The sequence below is a fragment of the Bubalus kerabau genome, chromosome 7 (genome assembly GCF_029407905.1).
Source record: "Bubalus kerabau isolate K-KA32 ecotype Philippines breed swamp buffalo chromosome 7, PCC_UOA_SB_1v2, whole genome shotgun sequence".
NCBI classification, from domain to species: domain Eukaryota; kingdom Metazoa; phylum Chordata; class Mammalia; order Artiodactyla; family Bovidae; genus Bubalus; species Bubalus kerabau.
This window is the reverse complement of record NC_073630.1, coordinates 117,552,933-117,579,801: the sequence shown is the minus strand read 5'-3', so window position 1 is coordinate 117,579,801 and position 26,869 is coordinate 117,552,933. Positions and strand designations below refer to the sequence as shown.

General features: G+C 58.1%; 3 protein-coding genes across 11 annotated transcripts in view; 1 reads left to right on the top strand and 2 right to left on the bottom strand.

Annotated features, from left to right (window-relative positions):
• Positions 1 to 621: 621 nt before the first annotated feature.
• TADA2B (transcriptional adaptor 2B) lies at positions 622 to 14,947 on the bottom strand. The gene is made up of 2 exons (XM_055589185.1): positions 14,556 to 14,947; positions 622 to 3,286 (listed from the first exon to the last, which is right to left on the bottom strand). The coding sequence occupies exons 1-2, from the start codon at positions 14,823 to 14,825 to the stop codon at positions 2,273 to 2,275; spliced, it is 1,284 nt and encodes a 427-aa protein (XP_055445160.1). The 5' UTR covers positions 14,826 to 14,947; the 3' UTR covers positions 622 to 2,272.
• Positions 14,948 to 15,241: 294 nt separating this feature from the next.
• CFAP184 (cilia and flagella associated protein 184) lies at positions 15,242 to 17,647 on the top strand. The gene has a single exon (XM_055587534.1). It carries the CDS (start codon positions 15,544 to 15,546, stop codon positions 17,200 to 17,202), a length of 1,659 nt encoding a protein of 552 aa, XP_055443509.1. The 5' UTR covers positions 15,242 to 15,543; the 3' UTR covers positions 17,203 to 17,647.
• A 4,481-nt stretch (positions 17,648 to 22,128) lies between these two features.
• TBC1D14 (TBC1 domain family member 14) overlaps positions 22,129 to 26,869 on the bottom strand; it is a 113,339-nt gene continuing 108,598 nt past the window's right edge. For 6 of the 9 annotated variants that reach the window (XM_055589176.1, XM_055589182.1, XM_055589177.1 and 3 more), the window contains one exon: positions 22,129 to 23,282. In XM_055589176.1, coding sequence (XP_055445151.1) covers positions 23,151 to 23,282 — 132 coding nt within the window. In that variant the 3' untranslated portion in view covers positions 22,129 to 23,150. Of the gene's footprint in view, positions 23,283 to 24,062; positions 24,609 to 26,869 lie in introns of those variants that run through there. The other 3 variants (XM_055589183.1, XM_055589178.1, XM_055589179.1) reach the window with 2 other exon arrangements.

Sequence of the window (26,869 nt, the reverse complement as noted above, 5' to 3'; positions counted from 1 at the left end):
AAAAACAGTCAAGCCTAAATAAATTCTTCATCCCATCGAGAAGAGACACACACAACCTGCTTAAGCACAGAGCTTCTCGTCTGACAGCTCTTGGCCGGGGCCACGCACATTTTACAGGGAGCTTTTGCTTCTCAAGCTTAGTGAAAGTCTGGCAATCATTTTGTATAAAAATAAGACTTAAATTTAAAACCTCACCAAACTAGGAATCTGATGTAGAAAATCGGTGACACCGGAGCAGCTAAAGCCCACAGTTCTCAGACTTCAGCACGCATTCCAGTGACCTGCGAGGCCCCGCCCCGCGGTCCGAGGCCTGGGAGGGGAGGGGCCCAAGTCCCTGAAGGGCCAGCCGGTCCCCCCCGGGACACTGCGCTGCTGCTCCAGGAACCCTGGCTGAGAACCCCTGGCAGGGCATAGCACCGTCTCCGCCTCTGCTCAGCACAGACCGTGTCTGCGCTCTTGGCAGCCGCGGTTACCCTGCGGGCGACGGCGGGAGGCGGCGCTCGGGAGTGACACCACCATCCGCTGCTTTACGATCAGAGAGGTCGGTCCCTGCCCCGGGCTTGCGGTCAGGTCGCGGGGAGTGCTGCTCTGCCAGCACGTGATGCGGTTTACAACTAAAGCCACAGACGACGTGTTTGAGCGTCAGGCACTTAGTTGCCTCTGACTCTCTGCGACTCCGTGGATGGTGGCCTGCCAAGGCTCCTCTGTCCGTGGGGGTTCTCCAAGGCAAGAATACTGGAATGGGTTGCCATTCCCTTCTCCAGATCTTCCCGAGCCAGTGATTGAACCCAGGTCTCCTGCATTGCAGCTGGGTTCTTTACCATCTGAGTCACCAGGGAAGCCCCCAATATACTTGACGTGTATATTTAATGCTGGAAATTCACCCTAGGGGACAGACAGAGGATGTGAAAGGAAAAGGCACCATAATTAAGCCGTCCTTGGAAATGATGAGGTTTTTTGTTTTTTTTTTTCCTCTCTCAAATACCTTCACTTTAATGTAACTTCAGCCCAAGCATTCTGGGAGGTAAACAGTCTGGTAGCTACAGGGGATGAGAGGCAGGATGCGCCCCAGGACTACCGGAGAAGCACTGGGGTCTGGCCGCTCCACTGACTCTACAGCAGGGCCTTGGACACGAGAGCCCTGGGCAGCTGGAAGACACACGACTCCTCAGGTTCCCACGTGAAGGCACCGTGCCCATCACAAAAGGGTGCCCCTGAGAGCCTCTCTGAACCAGGCTGGGCAGAGGCAAACCAGAGTCTGGCTCAAGACTCTGAGCCCACTTCTTCCCAGAGAAGCAGTGCCTGGGCCTCCAGGCCACAGGGGTCCCTCTTGCCTAGCCCAGCGCCTGAGACCACACAAGACAAGACACGTGGCCAGTCTCAGAGAAAGAGGGGCTTACCACTGGGGTGAGAACCCTGGAAGGAGCTGACCCAAAACCCAGAACTCTCAACTCTCGGTGAACTTCATTTAAAATGAGTTCTTCCAAGTAAAATGCAAGGCCGAGTTCTAAGCCCAGCAAGAAGCACCCCCAGGGGAGGAGGCCCCGCGTTCTGCCAGTCTGCGCTGGGCCCCGCGTCCCCCTCCAGACACTGCGGTGAGCTCTCTTGAAGTGCCACCGCCAGCCATCGTGGGGAAGCTGTTTGGCCAAACCGTTCAACACCAGATTCCTCCTGGCAATTCCCTACGGATGCCCGTCCCGCCCTTCCCCAGCCTCTTATCCTGCCCGGCCCGGCGCCCTCCACCTAAAGTGCCACATGCCCGACGCCGAGCGCAGCCGCAGCGGAGCTCAGGTCACGGGGGTGAGCCAGCAGCCGGCAGGGAAGGGCTCCTCTCTGCCCATCTAACAGTCCTGTACCACTGGGAAGCAACAAAAAAAAAGGAAATTTCCTGATCTCATCATCATATGCTCCACACTGAACACTTAAAGGCAAATCGTCATCTTAAAGAACTACGTTTAGGGATTCAGTTAAAATATACACGGGTTTTGTCTTCCCCTTGATCCGACTGTTGCTATTGCTTCTTCAGAGGACCATAAAAAGAATTGATACCCTAAAAAAAGGACTCGATTTGTTTTAAAAAAAGAGCAACAATGCGGGTGGGGGTGAGGGCGGAAAAGCGTTTCCTCTCCCCCTCCCGCCCACCCCCTTTCGTTTGGCTCACAAAGCTTTTTTTTTTTTTCCCTCTTCACTGTCGGTGTGGCCCTCACGGCAACCATCCAGCCATCCGTCCGTCCATCCGTCTGTCCATTCCGGGTGCTCCAGGCGGCGGGCTTCAGGAGGCGTCCCTGGATATCCACCCACTCTCAGTGAGGAAGTTCAGGATCCTCTTCTTGAGGACTTTGTCCAGGTAGCTGGGCAGGCGGCTCTTGGAGGGGATGCCCTGGCGCTTCTGCAGGTGGTCCTTGATGATGATGGTCTTTACGGTCACGTAGCGCGCGGGGCTCAGGTTCAGCGAGCTGCACAGCACCTTCTCGCGGTCCGACAGGAGCTCGAAGCCCGGCAGGTGCTCGATGGCCGCGAACTCGCCGTCCCGGCCGTCCTCCTTGCCGCGCTTGGCGCCCCCCGCCGCCGCTGCCGCGGCCGCCGCCGCCTTGTTCTCCTTGCGCTTCTCGCGCTTGTGCCGGGCCGCCTCGTACTCGGCCGACTCTTCCATCTTGGTGATGCCGTTGCGCCGGTAGCGCTGCAGCTCGCGGATCTTGGCGCGCAGCATCTTCTCCTTGTGCATGTTCTCAAACAGGTCGTCGAACTCCTTGCACGACATGAACTGGTAGAGCGGCCGCAGCTTGAGCCGCAGCTCCTTCTCCTCCTTGGTGACCTTGCGCCGCGCTGCCCGCTCCTTCTCCTTCTTGTCCTTGCCCAGGAAGGCGGGCACCAGATTGTAGTCGCGTGCGATGTTCTTGCGCCGCTGCCGCTCGCGGAGCTTGCGCACGTACATGTCCACGTGTGCACGCTTCAGCTCGATCTCCACGTCGTCGTCGTCATAGTTGACCGAGAGCCCGCTGATGAGCGTCTCGGCGTCCTGGTCATACTCGATCTCATAGTCGTCCCGCAGCGGCATGTAGCCCAGCTGCTGCTGCTCGGCCACCGAGATGTCTAGGGGAGGCAAGGGGGTGGTGAGGCTGGGAGAGAGGGGGCCCCCACTGGGGCAGGTGTGGTCGGTCACCCGGTTGGGGATGGTGTCGGGGATGCAGGCCTTCCCCAGGTTGCCGTGGATGTACATGCTTACGTAATGCTCCATTACTTCCTGGGGGGTCCGGGAAGCGCCCACGTGAGCTGCCATGTCCTCCTGCAGAGAGAAGAAGCGTCAGAGGGTCAGACACAGGCTGGGCGCGGAGGTCCCTGGGCGCCGCCACCCCACGACCTGCAGGCGCTGTGCTGTCCGTCCCCCACAGCCACTCTGGATGCCGGCGCTGGGGTTAGGACCTTCGGGGAATCCATGCCCCGAGAACGTCAGTACCCAGATGGGCAACCGGCCTGGAGGGCAAAGCTGAAAGCCACATCCCAGACCCCCAGTATTCTCCTGGTTCTCTTAAGAGGACAAACAGAGGCTCCCTGGGGCTCAGGCCGCCCTGCCTGCCAGCAATTAGGCCTGGGTGGGCAGCCAGAGCCCCGGGGTGGGGGGGGGGGGTGGGGAGGGGTCCCCACTGGCTCCAGTGACCTCTCCGCTCTTTGAACCAGGAGAACAGATGCAGCCTGGGGCCTCCCCACCAGGGAGGGAGCCAGCTCACCCCGCCGCCTGCGTCCCAGCGCAAAGGGCCACGCTCCGTCTCTGATGCCCCGGCCCCGGGCCGGCGTGTTCCTTCCCTGGGTGGTGGTCAGATGACCCGGGCGTTGGGCCACCGCTTCTGCCGGCCCCTGGGGTCTAGCAACCAGCTGGAGACCGGCCCGGGCTGCAGGCAGGGGTCACGCCTCCAGAAGGGACCCGCCCTGCGCGCACAGGGTTATTAATGGGAGGAAATTGTACAAGTCCCTCAATCTTTTCCTTCTGCCAAGAGGCCTCTTCCTTAAAGGGAACCGCTAAAGCCACTTGAGAAAGCAGCCGCCTGCAGTGTGCACTCGCTCCCAGCAGCCACTCTGCGCCCCGCTGGCCTCATTCCCCTGGCTCTGCCCACCCGCCCAGAGACACTCAGCGTCCCCCCCATGGTCGGGATGGTCCCTGCACCCCCACAGGCCCGAATGGGAGCCCAGGAAACCAGCCGGTCCCCTGAGGGGCTGACCCTGCCGACCACCGGGCACAGAGGGGAGGAAGGTGTCAGGAAGGCCCTCAGAGAGACCAGACCGGCGTCCGCCCTGACAGCCTCTCCCCAGGGAGCGCCGCTCGGGGTGGGGGGTGGGGGGTACAGAGAAGGCCACATTGGGACCCACCCTGCCAGGCCACCTCTGCACCGTGAAGGGCAGCGGGGATCAGAGCTGAGAGCAGACTGTCTGCTGGAGAAACTACATGCTTCTTTCTTTAAAAACCTCTCTCAGCACCAAGTGTGCAGTTATCCTTTCCCAGGAAACGTTTCATCCAAAAAAACAAAAGGAAGTCACGGCCATCACTACCGTCACCGTCTCCCAGGCTGGCCACTCCTGCCTTGGAGCCCGCAGGCCTCACAGTAAAGGAGCAGGGGGCGCTGGGGAGCGCTCACACTCTCCCCCCAGCCCAGCCCAGCCCAGCCCACCCCAGCAGGGCCCAGGGAGCCCCCGGGACACATATCCTTCCAGGAGGAGAGGCTGTGCTCGCCAGGGAGCCGGGGGTGCCATCAGCCTGAGCTGAGCTGCCCACGCTGGGCGGGCGGCCAGGGGCGTGGGAGCCGCGCCCTCAGCATCCGACCCTCACCAGTGCAGCGCCGGGGCCCCAGGCCTGGTCCAGTGCGTGCGGCCCTGCGGGAGAGCTCTGCCCTCCGAGAGGCCGCTGGCCCCCGCGCCCCTCGGGTGCTCGGCGAGGGGGAGACTCACAGCCCGAGGGCGCGGGGAGAGGCCGAGCAGCGACGCGGCCTCTGAGCGAACCGAGGCAGCCCCGTGACCTGTCCGAGGGCCTCTCCGTCAGCTCGCGCCCTGCGGACGGAGCAGGCAGGGGCTGTGCAGCCGTCCTCCGGCAAGGCTGCCAGGCCCCCGTGAGCCCCCACGCGAGGCGGCGAGGACACGCGGGAGACGGCGGCGGCCCGCCTATGCGCGTCAGATACTCCCTCGGGGCCCGGGCCCCCAGCCCGGTGCTCAGGGCGCAGAGCGGGGTGTGTGGGGGTGCTGGGAGGGAGGCCCTCCGCCGTCTCTGCCTTCTGAGGACTTAGCGCTTTCCGCTGGACGCAGGCACAGCCCGTTTTGAAAACGAAGGACAAGTCCTGAGCATGGGAGAAGCAGGAGGGGGATCCCGGGCCGCTGGTGGCCGGGACGCGGGCCGCCCCCGACCACAGGCGCCCGCATGCCCCGCGCCAGCACCCCTGTGTGCCCCGGAGACACAGGAGGAAGTGTGCGCTCAGGCAGCCCCCTCAGGCTCCATCTGCGCGGAGTTACCGTTTCTGCGCACTTCCTGCCCTGAGACGCAGGACGCTCACGTTCTGAGGGTACAGGGAAGGGAGGTGAGGTTCTGTGCACGAGTTTTCACTTTCTTCAGTAAAACTAAAAGGGATTTTTTTTTTAAGTTAAATTCTGCCTCAATTCTCTGTTTAAACAGGTCTAAGATTTTCATGAAAAATCAGTTCAGTTTAGTCGCTCAGTCGTTTCCGAGTCTAAGACCCCATGGACTGCAGCAGGCCAGGGTTCCCTGTCCTTCACCATCTCCCAGAGCTTGCTCAAACTCATCGGTGATGCCATCCAACCATCTCATCCTCTGTCGTCCCCTTCGCCTCCCGCCTTCAATCTTTCCCAGCATCAGGGTTTTTTCCAGTGAGTTGGTTCTTCGCATCAGGTGGCCGGAGTTTCAGCTTCAGCATGAGTCCTTCCAATGAACATTCAGGACTGATTTCCTTCAGGACTGACTGGCTGGATCTCCTTGCATCAAATATGTATATAAAACACAGCGTCCTTAAAAGAGACGACCTCTGTTCCGGGAGGCAGCCCCGCCCCCCAGCATCGCGCAGGCGCGCTTCCTCGGGGTTCACGGGCTGGTGGCCCCCTACTCCGCGTCTTGCTCCGCAAATGTCCACACTCCTGGGGCCTCCTTCGTAGAGGCGGGTGGCCTGGGATAAGAAGCCAGACGGTTTCCAGACACACAGGCTGGGTTTCTCCAGCCCCGCCAGGCAAGGGGTTGCACAGCCGTGGGCCCTGCGTACACACCTCGGTGACCCAGCTCCTCTTCAGTTAACACAAGGGGTTTCTGGCTCCAGAGAGACCCAGGCAGTGGCTGTTCATGAAGCCACAAGTCAGCGGGGCTGGTGCCCTGTCACCAGGCCCCCAGGACCCCGCATCACCACCTTGGCCGCTGCCTAGGGTGAGGCCGCTACTCGGGGAGATGCCGGCCAGCGACTGCTGAGAATCGACCCTGGGACTGCCACGTCAGCTCGGCGCCAGTGAAAAAGGCCCAGGAAAGTCCACAGGAGCCTGACTTCCACGGGCTCTGAGACTGAGGGCAGTGACGGAAGGGGACGGCCAGGCTCTGACCCTGAGAGTCCACAGAGGACACACAGGTTCCGGGAAGCGGTGACGGACACACCCCGACGATGACGGTTCACGTCGGCCGCCAGCCCGGCATCCCGCTCTTCTCATCTCACGCGTCTCCAGTCCCCACGTGTCAGTGGGTCACACCAGGGAGGGACCGTCCCATCTGCGCCTTACAGCGGCCCGTGATGGCAAGGGGCAGGGTGGGCGGAGGGGAGGTCCTGTCCCTCGCATGTTCGAGGTCCAAGTTGTTTTGCTTCATCCAGATGGGTGGCTGGACAGACAGAACCGTTGGGCAGGCAAGGAGCAGCAGAAGTGAGTTTCGGGGAAAGAGACTTGAAGGGAAAGTTCAAGTACGACTGAAATGGAACAAGGCACCCAGCTGTAGCCTGAAGGTGGCCCCTTCCCCACTGCAGCTTGTGGTAACACCCCGGGAAGCAGCCCAAAGTCTGGAGGTTTGTTCTCCTATACGCGAACTTAAAAAAAAAAGGACTCCCATTTTTAGAACAAGATGAGGAGAGTTCGGTATGCTGCTTCCTGGAGTCCTTTGAAAAATAAAGAAAACGCATCTCTGAGACGCTGAGCTGGGCCCGTGAGGTCACCGAAGGGAAAAGACGTAGGCCAGTCCCATCGCGGGCCGGCCAACTCCTGGTGGGGCTGCCGAGGGGTCTCTCCCCTCTGGCCGAGGCCGCCCCTGCCCTATGACCTGGCCTCTGCCAACAAATGCCAGCTGCCCTCTCTGCACAGCCTGGGGCCGGGCCTCGGGCCCCGCTCCAGGCCCCACCCCTTCACTGCTGCGTGACCTGGACGTGTCACTAACTTCTCTGTGCCTCGGTTTCCTGGTCTGGATTACAAGGGTGCTACTAAATACCACCTTCACAGGACGGTTGGAGAGTAAATGAGGGAATACACGTTCTCAGTCCAGTGCTGGGCACGGCTTGGCCCATGGACGCTGGCTTTATTATTCCTACTACAAAGCTGTTAGCATCGTGTCCAGGGCCTGTGTTCACCCAGGTCACCTCCTCCAGGAAGGCTTCCGTGATGCCCAGAGTGAGGCTCACATCCTGGCTCGATTACTCACTGCTGTGAGACGTGCATCGTCTCTGCTCCTGCTTATGATCTGTAATTGCTCCTCTGAAGTGTCTGTCAGGATAAAACACATCATCGTGAACAACCGCAGTTAACGTGTACGGGTTTCACCTCATCTCATCCTCTGAGCAGCGTCCCCCGCCTCCCACATCGGGAGGACCACCTCGGGCGCGGCCACCCCAGGGACACAGGGCAGCTCTCGCGCACCCCGGCACAGGAGGTGCAGCCCACCCACAGGCAGGGCGGTGCCAGCGCTCCCCTTTCCGGACGGACCACCTCACAGGCGTGCAGCCGCGGCACCCTCTCTGACCCCTGGGACGTGTGGGGGACACCGCGGACCCACACCTTGCTGGTGCAGAGCATCCAGTCCCCCGTCTCTGTGCAAACCAGGGCCTCTATCAGGACGACTCTCAATCGTGTCGCAGGGCGCCCTTCCCGAGCAGGTCGGTGGGCCTGGTCAAGAAAGGGTGCATGTCCTTTCTTGACCAGCCTTGTGTCTGCCTCGGGGGCAGAGGCCACGAGGCTGGCTTTGTTCCCGAGGCTCCAGGGCCAGGCACACTACATTCCCTCAGGGAGATGCGGCTCCTGCTTCCTTCTTTAAAGGAAGACATCTCAAGGGGACAGAAGCAACCAGAGGGCCCACCGCGTGGGCAGCTGGGGTAGAGACCCCGGGGGCCAGCCAGGACGCTGCAGGGCCTCGGGAGGCAGCAGAGGGAGCCACCTGCGGGGCCAGGAGCACGGAGTCCAAGGCCAAGGAGGGGGCAGTGGGCCCACAGGACGGAGTGAAGTCAGAGCCGCAGGCCCAGGAGGGCGCTCCAGGCTGGCCGTCCCGCCCTGAGGACCCAACCTGGGCTCTGGACTCGGACTGGGGCCTGCAGCCCCGCCGGCCTCCCACATGCTCCAGTGCGCATGCACCCTTCCCGCGGCAAGGACTCCGGCCCATCACAGCCACACGGGGCCCTGAATGCGGCCACTTCCCTCTCCAGCCCGGCCGGTCACCTTTTACAGTGAGGGAAACGGCCCGCTGGCCTCTCGAGGGCTGGGAGGACGCCCTGGGCTGGCCGCCTGCATCTCCAGACCCTCCCCCTGACCTCCGGCCTAACCCGCCCCCACCATGCGCCGCTGGCCGGGTCAAGGCCAGCTGCCACGAGAACTGGTCTCCAGCCCATCCTTCCAGGCCACTCCAGGTGCCCTGTGTCCCTGGGCCACCGCTCCCGTTTGACGGGCCTTTTTTTTTTTTTTAAAGCTAGAATGCTCCATAAGCCTCCCCCTCTGTTCCAGGGTCCCCATCCTCCTCCGTGAACTCAGAATTCACCAGCTCATACCTGTGAATGCCCCTCGGGGGACTAAAGCTTCTCAGGTCAAATCAGGCTATACTTGTGAGAGAGCTTTACGAAGCCATGGGCCCCACTGCAAAAACCGCATGGCGGGGCCTCCAGAAACACACAGGATTACCTCACCATCCAGCAATTCCACCTCCTGGTGTTCACCCGAACTAACAAGGACTTCAGCGCTATCTGGACACCTGTGTTCACCGCAGAAGCATTCCTGACAGCAAGTGCCCACCCACAGACGACTGGATAAACAAAGCGTGGTCCGTCCACATCACCGACTATTACTCAGCCTTAAACACGAAGGAGGTTCCGACACCTGCTACAACACTGGCCAACCCGGGGGACGCTACCCTAAGACACAAGGCACAGACATGATGTGAACCACCGAGGTGAGGTCCCTACAACAGGTGAGCCCACAGCGACACCAAGCAGCACCACAGCTAAGAGGGGCTGCGGGGGACGGAGACAGGGCTAGCATGTAACGAGGAAGACTTTCTGTTCACGAAGACAAGAGTTGTGGCCAGCGGTGACGGCTGCCCAGCAGCACTAATGCGCTTCACGCCACTGAACTGGACACTGACAAATGGGTAAAACGGCAAACTTTACATTGTCAGTCAGTTCAGCTGCTCAGCTGTGTCCGCCTCTTTGCGACCCCATGGACTGCAGCATGCCAAGCCTCCCTGTCCATCACCACTCCCAGAGCTTGCTCAAATTCATGTCCACTGAGTCCGTGATGCCATCCAACCATCTCCTCCTCTGTCGTCCCCTTCACCTCCTGCCTTCAATCTTTCCCAGCATTGGGGTGTTTTCAAATGAGTCAGTTCTTCGCATCAGGTGGCCAAATATTGGAGCTTCAGCTTCAGCATCAGTCCTTCCAATGGATATTCAGGACTGATCTCCTTTAGGATTGACTGGTTGGATCTCCTTGCAGTCCACTGTATGTCTAATGTATACATAAACTTTATGTATACATGGATACATGCACCTAATGTATACATAAAGGATACATTGTGTATCATGATACATAAAGTATTAGGATACATACTTTATGTATACACTAGATACCTGTATCCATATACTTTATATATACATTATGTATACATAATATATACTTTACCACAATAAAAATATATACTTTGTTTTGAATAGTAAAAGTTTTACAAGCCGCATGCCTTACTCTAGCTACATCGGTGCTTCTTAAAGTAGGGTCCCTGGGGCAGCAGCATCATCGCCTGGGAACCTGTTGGAGCTGCAGCCTCGCATGCCACCCCCGACCTCCTGACTTCAGAAGGCTGGGGTGGCGGGGAAGAATGACAGGACTTGTGCCCAAGGAACCTCCCAGGGTGTCCTCACTCACTCTGCAAGTTTAAGACCCACTGCTCAGGGACTTCCTTTCCCTGGTACTCCGGGGGACTCCATGCTCCCATTGCAGGGCTACGGGTTCAACCCCGAGCCAGGGAACAAGGGTCCCACAGAACCTGCCCCCCAAACAATAAAAGCCCTGCTCTGCATAACCCTCTGAACTCTAGCTGGTTTCTCCAGCCAAGCTCTTCCCTGCCCCTTCTTGATGGCGATTAAAACCCCCACTCTCAGGAGGCTCACAGGATGTACCGATCCATCTCTCACCAACACACAGAAGGGCTCCACCGTGCTGAGGAGGAGACCATGCTAAGCACCCACTGTGTCAGAGGCCCTGGACTCTCTGTAACCCGCTGTGTCCAGCCCTCACCCGGGGACGCCCTGCGTGTAGCACAGGGTCCAACACAAAGTGGGTCTTCAGCAAGCGCCGGACGATGAAGGCACACAGCACGTCCGCATCACCCCGCGTGCCGGGCCCGCTGTCATCTACAAAAGGAAGCCGTTGTTCATGACGTTCCGCCCGCCTGCGGTAATCAGCCTGAACGTGCCGTTCACAGCACAGGGCCTCAGAGTCCACAGAGCACTCCGCATCCTTCTGCAACTTGAAATCGAGCTTCGGGGCGAGGGTGAACCCCACCTGCCCTGGAGTCCTCCTGACCACAGGAGGTGGGGGAGGCCCACACCTCCTTCAAACTGGTCGATGCTCCAGCAACCAGCTAACGCACAGCTTGGGGTTCACGTCTGTGCCTGCGTCCCCCCAGGATCCGTGTCTTCCAATCCTGAATCTGCACAGCACCCACCACACAACCAGCTGCCCGGGGCAGGGGGCTCAAAACCCACGGTGCTGGGACCCGGTGAGCCCCACCCACCCTGAGCCCTTTTCTGGTCTCCCGTCATGGGTGTCAGCCCCTCACCCCCATCCTCTCTGCTGCTTGTCCCCAAACCCTCCTGGCCTTGTGGCCAGCACCCCTCAGCCGGGCCGGGACCCTGGGACACACTGTGAGCAAATGATCCAGACTTCAGCAGGGCCTGTCCCCACGACCCCACGCCCATGAGCACCACCAGAGAAATCACAGCGGTCTCACCTGCCTCTCCACCACTGTCCCCACACCCACACCCACCCGTGGGACCCAGTCCCTGTCCCCGAGCCCCAGCCCCCACATTCACCCCCCACCCAGTCGGGTCAAGACCCGGCTCCAGCCAGGGGCGTGCAGCCCCCCAGTCACAGCAGATGCTGCTGCCTCACCAGGAGGTTAAGCCCGGGCTCTGCACCAGTGCCTTCCGTTCCCGGGGTCGCCACTCTTTAACCAAGAACCAGCCCACAGCCTGCTGAGCGGAGCACGTGGACACGCGTGCAAAGTGCCTCACCCAGAACCTGCAGCTGCTGACGGCAGCCTGCACGGGATGCGCGGCCCGGGGCTCACGCCTGGAACCGGCCTGCGCCCCAGCACTGCAGAGGAGCCTCTGAGGAAGCACGGCAAGCTCAGGGCAAAGACGCCCCAGAGAGGAGAGGGAGAGACGGGAGAGCTGCACCTCGGCCTGGCCCATGGACCTCCGACCCCAGACCACGACGCCTGCTGAGCAGGGAGAAGCCCCTGGCTTTGTCTCGGAACAGCTGAGCCTGCTGCTGCCCCGATTCAGAGCCTTTCAGCACGCTCTCCAGATGGCTCCGGTACAAGTTAAAGTAGTACTGCTTTCAGAGCACCCTCCCGGCCTCCCTCAGCACACTCTAATACATCTTTCAGTCCCGGGCTTGCTTTTTGAGTATTTTCCGCAGAGCTGCAGGGAGGCAGTGCTGACGGGGCGGCTCGGAGCACAGACTTGGTCACCAAACGATTCGGACCGAACCTGTGGCACAGACCTGCGCTGGGAGGCTCTCACAAGGAACCACGCGAGCTCAGCACAATGCCTGGCACCCAGCGAGCCTCTTGGTCCACGCCAGCTATTTTTAGTGGCGACTGCAGAGATAAGAGCTCCAAGAATGAAGTGGGGAAGGGAAGTCTCTCTGAAGCACTGATATGGAAGCAGAAAGACCAGTCACAAACCATGATTGGGGCGGTGGGGGGGAGTGCTCTCAACAGAAGAAATAACAAATGATCCAAAGGATCCCGGGGTAGGTAGACACTGAAAGGCCCCACAGGCCCTCAAGTTTCATCTCTGTGGAATTGGAAGCTGCTGCAGGCTGACAGGACAGGACCTGTCCTCAGAGACAGCTCCAATCCTGCTGCCTGGAATGGGCTGTGGGGCCCCGGGACCAAGCAGAGAGGCCAGTCCGGAGGCTCCAGGAGCAGTCAGGCAAGAGATGGACATCAGCCTACACTGAGGCTGTGAGAAGAGGCTAGCTTCTGGAGGATTCTGAAGACAGAGCTGCCGCTGAACTGGACCCTGAAGAAGACCCTGAGAACGGTACTCCATTTGCAGCCCAAGGAGCCAAGCGATCAAGGTGTGAGATTTGGGTCAAGGGAAGTGGAGGAGTCCAGGAGATACACACAGGGACAGCAGGGATGGGTTTGTGACTGGAGGCTGGACCTCAGGACCAGCCCACCACGACCCTGTAATGCCCATGAAGTCCAGGCTGACACCTTTCTTTCCGGACTCCTTCACAATTGCAGGACGAGCACAGAGCAGAGGCCCCATACGCATCCACAGGCAGCACTTCAGGACAGTGAGGGGGGTCCAGAGTGTGGCCTCTGTGATGCGGGCACTCAGCTGAGAACCCGGAGCAGGGTCTCTAAGGAGCTGGGAGAGGCTCGAGATTCCAGGGCTGTGGAATGGGCACGGGTCCCCGAAGACTGGCTCACTTGACCGATAGAATAAAGCTAACCTAAATACAGGCAGGGCAGGTCTGGGGATGCGGGGAGAAGCGTGGAACATCTCCACCAGCAAGCCCAGGAGAAGGGGCCGGCGGTCGGCCCCCAGTGTCCGTGGGCTCAACCCCGCTCCGCCATTTTAGACAAGGGACAGAGTATGGGATGATTCTGGTGGCCAGGGAGGATTCTGGAACAATCCCCCGTGGATAATGAGGGACGGCTGTGCTGCTGGAGAAGTGGTTCGAGGAGCTGGGGGACCAGCATGTGGAAGGGTCAGGAAAGATGAGGGAGTGGGCTCCCGTCTCTCCCCCCTGGCACTCCTCACAATGCCTGGAGGTGGCCACATGTCCCTGGTGGTTATGGGCCAAAAGCCAGCCAGGCCTTCTCCTCCTAACACGGACGAGAGCCTGCTCTTGCAGAGTGCGAAAAGCACTCCTCAGAGACCACCTGGAGAAGAGCCACCACGTGTCTCTCTCGAGAGCCCGATGTGAATGAGTCCAGTCCAGCTCTGTGTTCTCTCCGATAAACGTCCCCAAAGAAACCTCCTGAGGGAAAGAAAGTGAAGTTGCTCAGTGGTGCCTGACTCTTTGCGACCCCGTGGACTGTAGCCCGCCGGGCTCCCCTGTCCACGGGTATTCTCCAGGCGCGAACGCTGGAGTGGGTTGCCATTTCCCTTCTCCAGGGGATCTTCCCCATCCAGGGATCGAACCCCGGGGTCTACTGCAGGCAGACTCTTTACCAACTGAGCCCCCAGCGGAGAGACCCAAATGCAAAAGGTCAGGCGTGGCCCGGTCCATACACTCCATGGCAGAACCCACTCAGCCCGGGGCACACGAAGCCCAGGGTGTCGCGGGGACGCGAGGGTCAACAAGTGCCTGGCAGGGGACACAAAGCCACAAAGTGAGTGGTGGTGGCAGTGAGGGTGGCAGGGAGGACCAGGAACGCCTGCCTGCAGAGCAGAGGGCGTGGAGAGGAGCTCCTCTGGCCTTCAGCACACTGTCCTCCAGGCAAAACCCACTCCTTCCTGGGGCACCCTACTGCTGTCAAGTCTCAGAGCCGCCTGTGTCCCCCTGACTCCCTTCTGGGGAGTCCGGCCTCGGCCAAGGGGTGCACTCGGCAGACACCAGCGGAGGTCACCCCAAAAGGCTGGGAAAACAGTCCTGGGGTGGGGGGCAGCCAGCCGCGGCCCGATTCCCCCCCTCTCCGCGCCCCGCTCCGCTACTTCCTGCTGTGTGACCTTGGGCGGCTGGCTCACCCTCTCTGTGCGCCTGGCCCTGCCCGGGGAGGCGGGCGCGGGCCTCCCCGCCTCCACCGCCCATCGCCACCCCCCGCGCCCTCGCGGCGCCCACACCCCCGCAGGTGCGCCCGGGGCCCTGCGGCTCACCCAGTTCCCGAAGCCGAACTGCTCGATGGCATCCAGCAGCAGCTGCTCCTCGCGGCTGGTCCAGCCGCCCTCGGCCTCGGGCCCCCAGAGCGTGAAGCGCCCGCCGTCCACCAGCTGGTAGCCGTGGTAGCGGCGGTGGTGGCCGATCTCCGCGCCGGCGGAGAAGCACTCGGGGCACAGCTCGATGTCCTGGCACTCGGTGCAGCGGAAGCGCAGCGGGCTCACCTCGGCCAGGCAGTACACGCAGTACTTCTTGCCGAGCTCCGCCATCTTCCGCCACCGGGGCCCCGCCGCCCCGCGCTCCAGCGAAACCGCCGCGGCCGCCGCCGCCGCGGCCGCCCCGCCCCAGGCGCCCGCTGCAGCCGGCCTGCCGGGCCGCGCGTCCCGCCTCAGCGCGCAGGCGCCCCCGGGCCGGCCCGGCCGCGCACCGCGCAGGCGCCGCCGCGCGGAGGGGGGGTGGGAGTCGGGGGCGCCCGGCCCGCCGCTCTGCGCCTGCGCGCCCCCCCACCCAGCGCCAGCCGCCTCGCCTCAGAGGCCCAGAAGCTCTGGCAAGCGGGCGGAAAAGGAAGCCGGGGCGGTCCCGCCCCCTCTCGGTGCGAGCCTACGCCCTCCGCCAATCAAAGCAGCCCCCCGTCGTCCGGGGGTGGCCTCCCATTGGACTGCTCTGGCCGGGAGCCGGGGAGGAGAAGGGGGCGGAGCCCCAGGCCCTGGAAAGTGGGCGGAAAAGGAAGCGCGGAGGGACGCGCCCCGCCCCTTCTCGGTACGAGCCTACGCTCTTCGCCAATCAAAGCTGCCCCCCCGTAGTTCGGGAGCGGCCTCCCATTGGTCTGCTCCGGCCGGGAAGGCGGGGAGAAGAAGGGGCGGGGCGTGGGACAGAGATCCAGCCAATCGCCGGGCCCCTCCGCGCGCGCCCCTGGTTGCCCCTGGAAACCAGACAGCCAGCCGCTCCCCGCTGGAGGGTCTGCGGCGCTGACCGGGAGGAAGGGAGATGGATGACCACACTGGGGACCCCGAGACGGAAGATGGAGAGGTGGAGAGCCTGGCCTCGCGGCTGTCCGGGGTCAAGGCCAGCTCCGTCCCCCGGTCCCCGGTGGAACCCGTGGAGCCTGAGCCGGAGACGAAGACCGTAGAGGCTTCGGAGGAAGGCGCCGCCGCGCCGAAGCCGGCCAAATCCCAGGAAAGGCTGGCGGTCACCGAAGCTGCTGGCGAGGAGGGGCCCGGAGAGCTTGAGAGCCCGGCCGAGGCCCAGGAGGAAGCCGAGCCAGGGGAGCCGCAGGAGGCCGGGCCTGAGGAGCCAGCCGAGCCGGAGCCCGAGGAACCCGAGGAGGAGGAAGAGGAGGAGGAGGGCGAAGAAGAGGAGGCGGCGGCGGCGGCGGAGCCCGGGAGGAAGGAAGTCCCGTCGCAGGTCTCCCTGCAGCAGGCTACGGCCGGCAAGGAAGAGGCCGCGGCAGCCCGGGGTGCTGAGCGGGAAGGCCAGGTAGAAGAGGAGGAAGAGAGCGAGGCAAGCGAGGCGAGCGAGGAGGGGCTGGAGGCCCGGGTCCCACGGAAAGACGAGGACAAGCTGAGAAACCTGGACGAGGGACTTGTGCTCGAGCCTTACGACTGGAGCGAGGAGGTGCAGAAGCAGCAGGAGCAGCAGCTGCGCGCCGAGCTCCTGGAGCAGTACCGCGCCCTGGTGGTGGAGCGCGGTCGCTACCAACGCTACAACATCTACTTGCAGCACAAGATCTTCGAGGCGCTGCGCAAGAAAAAGGGTGTGGAGGCCGCCGCCGAGGCGCCCGGAGGCGACAGGGGCGCGGAGCCCGAAGCCCCCGAGAAAGAGCAGGCCTACCTCCGCCATCTGGCCGTCCTGGAGGACCTGCGGAAGCAGGAGGCCGACGACCTGCGCTGGTATCACCACGAGCTGGACCAGCTGAAGCTGCAGTGCCAAGAGAAGGTCTCCCGGGTGGACAAGGAGTGGCGGCGCTTCCAGGCGCTCAAGAAGCAGGTGGTGATGCAGGCCATGGGCAGCTGCCGGATGAGGGGCGGCCGCCAGGTCGCTCTGCGAGAGGTGGAGCAGATCCAGGCGCTGGAGGATAAAAAGGAGAAGGAGATGAGCGCCCTGAGGCTAGAGAACGTGCAGCTGAAACAGAGCCTGGTGCATTTTGAAACCAGGATGAGGACCCAGGAGGACCTGACCGAGGGCCTGCTCCTGATAGACTTTGAACAGCTCAAGATCGAGAACCAGACCTTCAATGAAAAGGTCGAGGAGCGGAATGAGGAGCTCCTGAAACTGCGCAGCAAGGTGACCAACAACGTGCAGATAATAACTCACGTAAAGGAAAAGTTACACTTTGTGGACATAGAAAACATGTGTAAAAAGGCAGAGCTCATGGAGATTGAGACTCAGGTGGCCCAGAAGAGGGACATCTTGACGAAGACTAAGCAAGCCCGAGATGGCCTGCGGCTTGACAACATCAGGCTGAATCAGAGGTGTGGGCTTCTGGGCAAGGAATCCCTCCTCCGGGACATGGAAGAGAAAGTGGACAGGACGGAGGTGCTCAACCAGTGCCTGGCGAGCCTGAAGCACCACCACGCCGGGCTCGTTCTATCCTGCAGAGGTGTGAAGCAGAAGATCAGGGAGGCCAAGGCCTTTCTGCCCTCCTGACTCAACTGATAGGCGACTTCCGTCTCAGCAAACTCCATCCTTCACTAACTCCTGTTCTCCCTTTGTTGCCACTCTTTAAAAGGCCCCTGATGACTGGGATGAAATTGTGTTTTGTATTCTTAATTTTTCAGCTTCCAAATTAATGCTGAGCACAGAATTGAGTTAAATATAGAAAAAATAGTAAAACAGGTACAGGGAAACAAACAGGGATGGCTTAATGTACCAACTTCTCATAAAAAGCTGTCACAGACCTTTTTCTATCTGAGCAATTTTATAATTTCAGTGTCCTGACACTGAGAACTGATCCTCCTCCATGTTCAAGAGGGTTCAACAAACGGGCAGGGTGCCCAGAAAATTCCTGTGCACTAAACTCATGAGTAAATCCTCTTTGAATGGACTGAACTGTGTGGTCCTGAATCGCTCGTTTCAGGTCAAACCTCACCAATTCCCTTAAAACTGTTTTGCATGTAAACAGTGCTAGCTTCTGGGGTAATCAACACCCAGGAAGAGGAGGGACGAAGAGCCTTGTCCAATGAAAGGAGGCTCAGTCTGTCTAACTGTGAATGTCTGTTTCTGGCTCAAGGACAGTCTTCAATGCTAATGAAACGTTTTCTTGGACCCACTAAAGAAATGCATTGATCCGTGCCAAAAATGAAATTTTGTTTTCCAGTGAAGACAAAATGGTGACTGTATTGTGTTTTGCAGGTGCAAAATACACAGAGTGGTGTGACTGATGAGTGTCCACAAGCCTTTCTTTTTCAGCAAGATATTTACAGATCTTAGACCGTCACTAAGCACATGATTTACTGTGTCAAATATTAAGATTTCTTTCATTCCTTGAGTTAATGTGAGAAACACTAGACAGGTCTATCCCCTTAACCTGAAGTCAGCGATGTCTGTTTTAAGGTTTCTTTGATGCTTTGGGAGTCAGGGGCTTTATTTCTTCTTAGTTTTAGCTTGAATTTTGAGATGTGCAGATTTGGGATTAAAAGTATTCTTCCATCCCTAAATTTAAGAAGGATCATAAGAAGGGTGATCTCTTCTTTGGTGCTAAATACCTTTAGGAAACCCCACTGCAGGCAGATGACTCGCTCGTGAGACTATCACAATAACTTTTGTCTTTTGATGTCATTTTGTTTTCTAAAGTGCTTTCCCTTTAAAGCCAATAAAGACTGATTAAAATTCCCTAACTTCCACAGCATGAATACTCTTTTATAATATCATAATCAAAGCACGCAAATGTAACAGTGAGGAGAGTAAAAAGCTTTGCCTTCCTGTTTCCCTTCTCTTTTTCCTCTACAATTTTTGTCTTCTCTCTATCCTATTCATCAAGACCAAAGTCAAATAGCGATTCCCTGGCGGATAGAACTTGGTTTTTCCTGTGCCTCAAACTGGGAAGAACAGTGGCTCACTCCTGTTTTGGCTGGGGGGTTCAAGCTGGCAGCAGGCTCGGTGCCCACAGCTTTTATTATGAGTCTCCAGCTTTTGGTTCACTTGAGAGAGAACAGGTATTTTCAGCTGACTTTGAACCACCGGCAATTACCCAGGTAGATTTCCTCATCAGCCTTCAACCTGGTGACCAGTAGGTCTCTGAGTGTGTGTGTGTGTGTGTATTCAGTCGTATTTACTGTGTGTGTGTGTGTGTATTCAGTCGTGTTTAAGCTGCAAAGTTACCGATGTCCTCTCAAATTATGTTACCTGTGCTGAAGATGTTCCAGCTGACTAGAACGTAATACTCTTCTGTTGACTATTTCATAACAAAGTTCTAATAACTCACAAGCTGTTTCACACAGACCACGTCCAAGGAAGAACGCCAGGGACCCAAAAATCATTGTCCCCCTCCCTCAGCGCCTGACAGCTGTCTGCAGGCACAGCCCCACCCCGGCCTGTGACCCACCCACCCCTCTGTGACTGCACCTCCAGGAGATAAAGACCCTGGAAGGCAGACAGTGGGTTTATCATCCTCCCTAGTGACCAACCAGCACAGTGTGCAGTAGAGTCGGGGTTCAATAAATTTGTTGGGTTAATAACATTCATGTTAGTCTCATTTGCTGAATATATTCGTTACTTGAATTCCTATTACGTGTCAGGCTATTACGTGTCAGGCAACAAGTCCCATGCCGGATTCAAAAATGATTACAGGTAGTAATGAGGATGTCTCAATGAAGTAGAGCCAATGAGGACAAGGACAGGGAGGCAGGCTCGTAGCTTTGGAAGGAGGACCCCAGAGACACACAGCTCTGCCCCCTTCCTTGAGGGGACAGTTACAGAGCAGTGCCCCAGTCCAGACTAGAAACCCCTAAAACTAAGATGATTCTTACGGACACTAAAAGGCTATAAAGATTTTTTTTTTCATCTCTTTGTCAAAAAGTACAGGGCCTGAAAAGTGGAGGCACAAGAAAATCTAAATGAGATGTCCATGAAGCTGGCCTCTTGGTTTTCTGCTTTCAACATTTTATCCTAATTTAGAAAATAAAATGACAACCACTTGCTAATCTTCGGGTAGATGGCCAAGGCCTTTCCTTAAGGGTAGAATCGTTGATTCTCGAATTGTCTATGGCATCTTAAATTTCTTGCAAAATAACCTCAGTGCAGACTGCATTATCCTCTTTCAAATCCTGGCCACACCACTTCATCAGGCAGGTTGCTCAGCCTCTGTGTACCTCGGTTTCCTCAGTACTGACTTCAGAGTTGTCGTGAGGATCAAACATACTTTAAATAAAGGCTTAATGTAGTGCCTGGCACACAGTTAACATGCAACAGATACTAAGTATTCTCCAGCTGTCTCTCCCACATCCCATTCAACAGCATTTGATAGATTTGCCTTTGAGACTTTTCAAAGCTTTTAGTGTTCTTAGAAGCAACAGTTTCTTTTCACAACACTGGTTTAACATAGCATTTAATTGAATTATGTAAATACAATAACTACCACCATTGGCATAAAAAAACTTGAGAACGATAATCAGTGACAGGCTCACCTCATGGACGTAGCTGCGTACGTGCCAGACAGCAGCCTACCAGGCAAGGGAGATTTAGGGTGAACTAGCCTTTTTTTTTTTAATGGTCTGAGCTGGATGTGGCCACTGTTACAGAGGGCTTTTTGTTTGTTGTTGGCATCGGTGGCAGGAGGGACGCAGGCACTACCTGGATAAAGCCCAAGGCCTCTGAAAAGGAAACACTTCTTCACTACTAAATGAAAACCATTTTTCGGTGACAGCACATGTGAGATTTTTTAGTTCCTCAGTGGAAATCCATGCTTTTCTTTTCGTGTGAGTTCATCTGCAGTCATTATTTAGATTTTCACCACTAGTCAGGTGCGCATCCTTGCTCAGTCGCTCAGCCGTCTCCGACTCTTTGTGACCCCCCGGACTGCAGCCCACCAAGCTCCTCTGTCCACGGGATTCTCCAGGCAAGAAGACTGGAGTGGGTTGTCACTTCCTTCTCCACAAGATCTTCCTGATCCAGGGATCGAATCTGTGCCTCCTGCATTTCCAGCAGATTCTTTACCCGCTGAGCCACCTGGGAAGCGTGTCTTCTATAAAAAGAGAGTTCATCCACCCCCAATACGGAGTTTGTTTTAAACTTTGAGATGGTCTTAGGGTGATGAAGATGCAGACGCTATGGATGAAAGGGACCCCAGGAACGACTTCCACCGTGTCCCGTCTGAGGACCTGGCTCTAAGGCCTCCCTCTGCTGGCCACACCCGTCTTCTGGTCCTCCTGGTGACCCGAAGCTCACCGCAAGGCCCAGCTGGGGGGCACCCGCCTCTCTGCCCTTCTGGCACAGCACCTCCTTCCCTCTCTTCTTGGCAGGCTGCACACTTCGGGGGGTGGTTGTCTTTGAACTGTCAGCCCCCTAGTTTCTCCTAGGAAAACACTCCCCAACTTTCACCCTTGCCACAACTTGGGCGTTGGCTGGGGGTCACCCCTCAGGGCCAGCCATCGGGCACGGCTCTGCCTCCCCAGAGCTGAGGTCAGAAGCCCCGGAGCAACACATTCTCTGGGGAGCTAGCCGTGTTTCTGAGCAAGGGCTGGGGAGCTGCAGGCCAGAGTCTGAGTCCCCACTCGGGTGGAGGGGCCCAAGCAGATCACTTCTGAGCCACACCTCTGAGGACAGGGCGTGACCTGCTGCGGAGATAAATGAGGTCATTCTGGAGACTGAGCCCCAGGCATGGTGTGGGTGGAGCAGTGAGCGAACCCCTAGCTGTCAACCCTCGATAACTCTCCACCAGTCTCAGCCTGCAGGGGTGGAGACCACAGGGCAGTGGCCCGGAGCCCTGGGGCAGGTCGCCCATGCACAGGAAAGGTGCTGTTTCTGAGCCGTGCAAGGCTCAGAGACGTGGGACCAAAGGGCCCAGAAGCCGGGAGCCTGATCCTGGAAGGACCAGCACGCACACCAGCAACGTGCGAGTCCATCACCCTGCCCGGCTCTGGGACCTGGAGGACCGCTTCACGCTCACCGCCACCGTGGCGGGGCAGCACCGCTGGTCTCTGCCCCCGAGACAGGGAGAGACCACAGGTACCCGCGGACACCACAGGGCACCCGGCAGGTTGGAGGTCAGGGGAAGAGCCTGGCGGCTGGCCCGGAGAACCTGACGCCCTGCTGGGATGGGGGGCAGGCGTGGGGGTGGGTTGTGAGCAGGTGAGCGGGGCAGGTGCGTGGGCCGGGTGACCAGGGGCTAAAGCTGCAGGCGGTCAGGCTCAAGGGGCAGCAAGCCTGGGGCTCCCCTTGGCCTGGAAGGAGGACAGCGCTAACTTTCCGATCCCCTGACCAAATCACGGTAACTGAACCACCTCTTTTATTTAACTGAGACTAGTAAGTGCATTTGAAAATATTCAAATAACATGATGCTCAAAGTCAATTTTTACCATACTTTGGGGTGAGAACTCTAACTTGAAACCAAATGGCAGTGAACGTAAGCAACAATTTTACATGACTTTTTATTTAATAAAACCACGTATTTACAATTCAAAAAGCCCTAGTTTGATACACTTTACTAAATAAAATTAAAGGTTAACTGTACAAGCAATTAAAACATGATATGTAGCAAGTGTTATCAGCAAACTATTTAAAATAGTCAAAACCAGAGCAGTTAAAAAGTACCCTTTAAAGTGGACGTTGTTCCAGATGGGATTTCAGTGACTGGTGGGGACACGGCAACCGACTCTTAGGTGCCAGCCGCAGAGGCCCCAAGCCTGACATCTCACCTTCTGAAAATCAGTGGCACCGGAAGTGGAGACGGCCGACTTCCCAAGGGGGCTGCGCTTCCAATTCTGTTTCCAGTTTTCCGAAACCAGAATGGTGAGCAGAGAAGCGCAGCCCTGTGCGGTCCAGCAGCCCTCTGCCCTCTGTGGCAAGTGGCTGAGCGACCCTGGACTGGGACCTTGAACTTCCCAGACTCCGAGGTGGACACATCAAGCCAGCAGAGAGCTCGTGTGGTCCCTGAACAGGTCATGAAAACTTCCTCTAAACTACAGATCTGGAAGAGCTGCAGAATGGCCTGGAATCCTGCTTAAAAACTCAATGCATATACAGTGCTATCCGAAGAGACTTACGTCGAGCCATCCGACAGCCACGTCGAGGGCTGGGGGGGCTGACGGCATGTGGAGGTGCACAAACGCATTCTCAGCAACTGCCCGCGGCCCCGGCTGCGGCGCCTTCTGTCACCACTTCGGGAATGTCTTTATGTACAGTAAGAAAATATATACATCTTTCACGAACAGAAAGCCCACGTCATGGGACGAGACCAGGTACGTCCTCGAGGAAGGGCATGACGGGGCTGGTGGCCCGTTTTCGGCCCGGTTACGCTCAGCCTCTTGAGGAGTCCGGGACCGGCTGCCTTGGCGCTCGGCGGAGACAGAAGGCCTCCTCCAAGGGGTCAGGCAGGTCAGCGCTTCAAGGCTGAGGCAGGAAGTGGTGGGGGATGCTCTGCAAGCTCCCCGGGGAGTTTAGCCAGGAACACGAGGGGGGAAAGGACACATGGGACAGAGCTGGGGTGGAGGGCATGAGGACGGCCAGCGGCTGGGCAGCTTGCTTTGTACCTGAAGTGTCATCGGCGGGCAAGGCAGGTGGAGAAAAACCTATAAAAGTAACACCGTGGTTAGGCTCCACCCTGCGGGCGGACGTATGGCTGAGAAGGGCGGCTGGGCGGCAAGTGCCCGCGGGCCTGGCCTCCCGAGCGCCCCAGAGACCGGCGCGTGCGCGCGTGGGAGCCGTGTCCATGCGGACGGGCCTGTCCTTTGGACTTCTCCGTGACGACGGTCTTCACGTCTCTGAATTCAGATAACCAAAGCTCTTAACGCAAAGTTCGCCAAATGAATCAAGAAAAGCTGGGACAAAAAGGTGGCTAATGAAGTGGGGAGGATGCTGAGAATTCCTGACAAGCTAACTGGACGCGTGCTGCTTGCCCCGGTCCCCACAGCCATCCACTGAGTCGACCGTGTCAGGGTCACCACCCCAGGGACCACGCCTGCCCTGCAGGGACAGGAGGAGCGCCCCGCCCCACGCGGGCTGGCCCGGCCTCCCGGGACCCAGCGGGCGGCCAGGGGCGGGGCGTCTTGCCTCCCCTCGCCCTGCTCAGAGAGGCTGGCTCTGCTCTAACGCCCTCTCTACTACCGCAGGGTCTGGGTGAGCCACCGCTGCTGGACAAACGGGGCTGCGGTCTCCGGGACAGCGGGGCACCCCCCGGAACCTGAGCGTGCACTGTCGGCCCGGGGCTGGAGTTTTGTCAAGGCAACGTGGTAAAAGGTCAGCCTGAAGGTCAGATCGTGTGTGCTCCGGGGAGCCCACGCACACCAGCGGCTGTCCTCCGAGAGCCCGTCTTCCCGTCCTGCTGTCTTTGGTAGGCAGGCTTTAAAAACATGATCTGCGGCTCTGGAAGGATGACCTCGGCAACTAAAATCAGCAGTCCCTTTTGGACTAAAATATGTAGATATAAGCCAATGCCATCTCTGAGGTCTCCCAAGTAACATTTCTCATGCACCTTGGCTAACGAAAAATTGTAATGTACTTTCTGGTAGTTGACATAAAAGCATTACAATTTAATTAACTTTTGCTGAAATGAGGGGAGGGAATTAGCCACTGCCCTATTTTTAAACCATGCAGAATACGCAGTGGTTGGCCATGGTGGTCATTCCACTGAGCTTCTTAAGGCTTAGCCTTGGTTTAATTCTTTCAAAGTGTTTGTTTGTTTGTTGTGTTGTGTTTAAGGCCAACTCCAGCATTAGGGATCAAACGTGGAAACAGCCCCTGTCCTCCGGAGCTGCCAGGGCATCCGCCTGAAGCCACACGGGTGCCACGTGGAGCCTGCTTCCCAGCTGATCACGAGTCCACCTGCCTCGTCAATGCCGCAGAGATGGGCTTCCTTTCTCCATTTCCCTGCTGTCCTTCTGCAAGGCGGTCAGCACCTGGGAATCACAGGGAGACACAGGTGGGCGACAGGCGACGCACGGACACAGGTCCTCATGGCCTCCCTGGAGGCCACTCCTCCGGTCCACCTTCCACATTCCTGCAGACTCATCTCTCTACCGAGGAATCCAGGTCACACCCTCTCTGGGCTAGGACGTTAGCCCAAGGACTTCCCTCCGAGCACCAGCCGCTGAAGTCAAGGCCGGGCTCCTGGGCTCTGCCCTTTCCAGTCTGGCTCCAGCCCCCCGCGCTTCCCACCAGCGGAGCCAGGCCCCGCCTCCAGAAGGCTCACACGCCCTCGCGCCTTCCCACGCTGCTGGTCTCTCTGCCCCGTCCCTCTCTCCTCACCAAGGAATGACCAATCCTTCAAAGGCCCATAAGACACCAGCTCCCGGCCAGGCCTCTCCACACATCCCCAGGGTGATTAGCTCCCTCCTCCTCGCTGCTCGGAGCTCTAAGTTAACACCTTCATTTTTAAAAGCATGACATCCCACTGTGATCGCTTAACAACAGCAGGGACAGGACAGGCCCAAGTGCTGCAGCCACGCAGAGCACCGCCAGGCACCTCCCACAGAGCAGCCGTGTAACCCGCACAGTGTGGAAGGCAGGGAGCGGTAGACACTCACTCGAGCGACCCGCTAAAGGCCTCACCACTCACACGGATCCACACTTACATGGGTCTTATTTCGGAACCAAGGGGATCTCCAGAGCACCAGTTCCTGAAACTCCTTGGGCCCAGCACTGGACCACTTCAGGCGAAGTACAAATTACAGGGGGTATGAGGGTTTCAAATACACGGCACAGAAGGGCTAACGGCAGACAGAAGCCCCCCTTCTCTTCCTGAGTGAGACGGCCAGCCAAACACAACCACTTAACTGTTTGCTAAAGCACAGCAGGATCTTAACCTTAAGAGTATTTAAGAGAAACGGGCACAAACCACAATTCCCTTGGCACCTGGGACTAAACAAACTCACTGGTGAAGCCCACTGCCAGGCTAACTCCTATCACCGCCCCACTATCAGAGAGCGTCCTACTCTCTAATAACCTTTGACCCAGTCTTAACCAGTAATTTTCACCTAAAATGCAATAAGCAGAATGACAGATCTGGACTCGGCCCGTCTGTCTGTGCGTGTTTCTGCCGGTGTGTGGGCGGGGGCGGACCAGTGAAACACAAAGGGAGGTCAGCAGACCACAGCTGTGCTCGATGGAAAGCCAAAGCAGCGATGGCTCTGAGTGACGGGCACGGTCTTCAGGAAGGGCCCTGGCTCTCTGCACCTACTTCAGAGCGTGAGTGGAAGAGGCCGAGTCCCGGGAGACTCCAGAGCACCCTCACGCACAGGTGGGCATGCACCTGTGCAGTCCAGCGGGGACCCACTCAGAGGCCCTGCCCAGCCCAGCGCTCTGCAGTCTCCATCCTCAAACCCTTGACACTAATTCTGAACACGAGGCCCCATACCTTCATCGAGTGTTGCCTATTTATTTCTTAATCAGAGAAAGGCTCTTCTTCCCTCTCACCAGATCCCTGATGATTATATAGCCGGTCCTGCTCGCACAGGAGCTGAGGTTTGTGTTTTTTAACAGCTTACTGGGACATAACTCACACATCATGCGTAAAATTCACCCACTTTGAGTGTTCAATTTGGTGGCTTTTAATATACTCACAAGTAACACGCAGCCCTCAGCACAGCCAATTTCAGGGCATTTTCACAGGGGCACGAGCAGCCCCTGCCCTCCAGCTGTCACAGCCCTGCCCCCACGCGCCCACCCCCTCAGCCCCCGCTCGCCACGACCCGTCTCTACAGCTCCCTTTCTGAAGCTGCATGGGAACGGGACCCCGCAGCGCGTGGTCTGCAGTCGGGCTTTCTCACTTAACGCCATGTTCTGCAGGTGCACCCGTGCTGTCGCATGGGTCAGTACCTCACCCCTTTTTATAAACTGAATGCATTTATTTCAGAACTGTAACTCATAGCACTTAGCTAAGCAGAGAGCAGTGCCCCCGCCCCCTGGCTGGTAAAACCAGGGCAGCGTTTCAGTGTTACCCAAGGGCCCACAGCAGCTGTGCTCTTTCCCTAAAGACCCAGCAGGAAGGAAGGCCACCAGCCAGAGAGCATCACAGCAGGCGAGAAAGGACCAGCTCGGGGGCCGATCGCAGGGCCCAGGGCAGAAGGGACCCTCTCTGGGTAATAAACTGTGTACTCTAAAAGAGGTGAAGTTTATGGTACTGTAAATTATTAAAGCTGTGAAACAAAAATAAATAGGC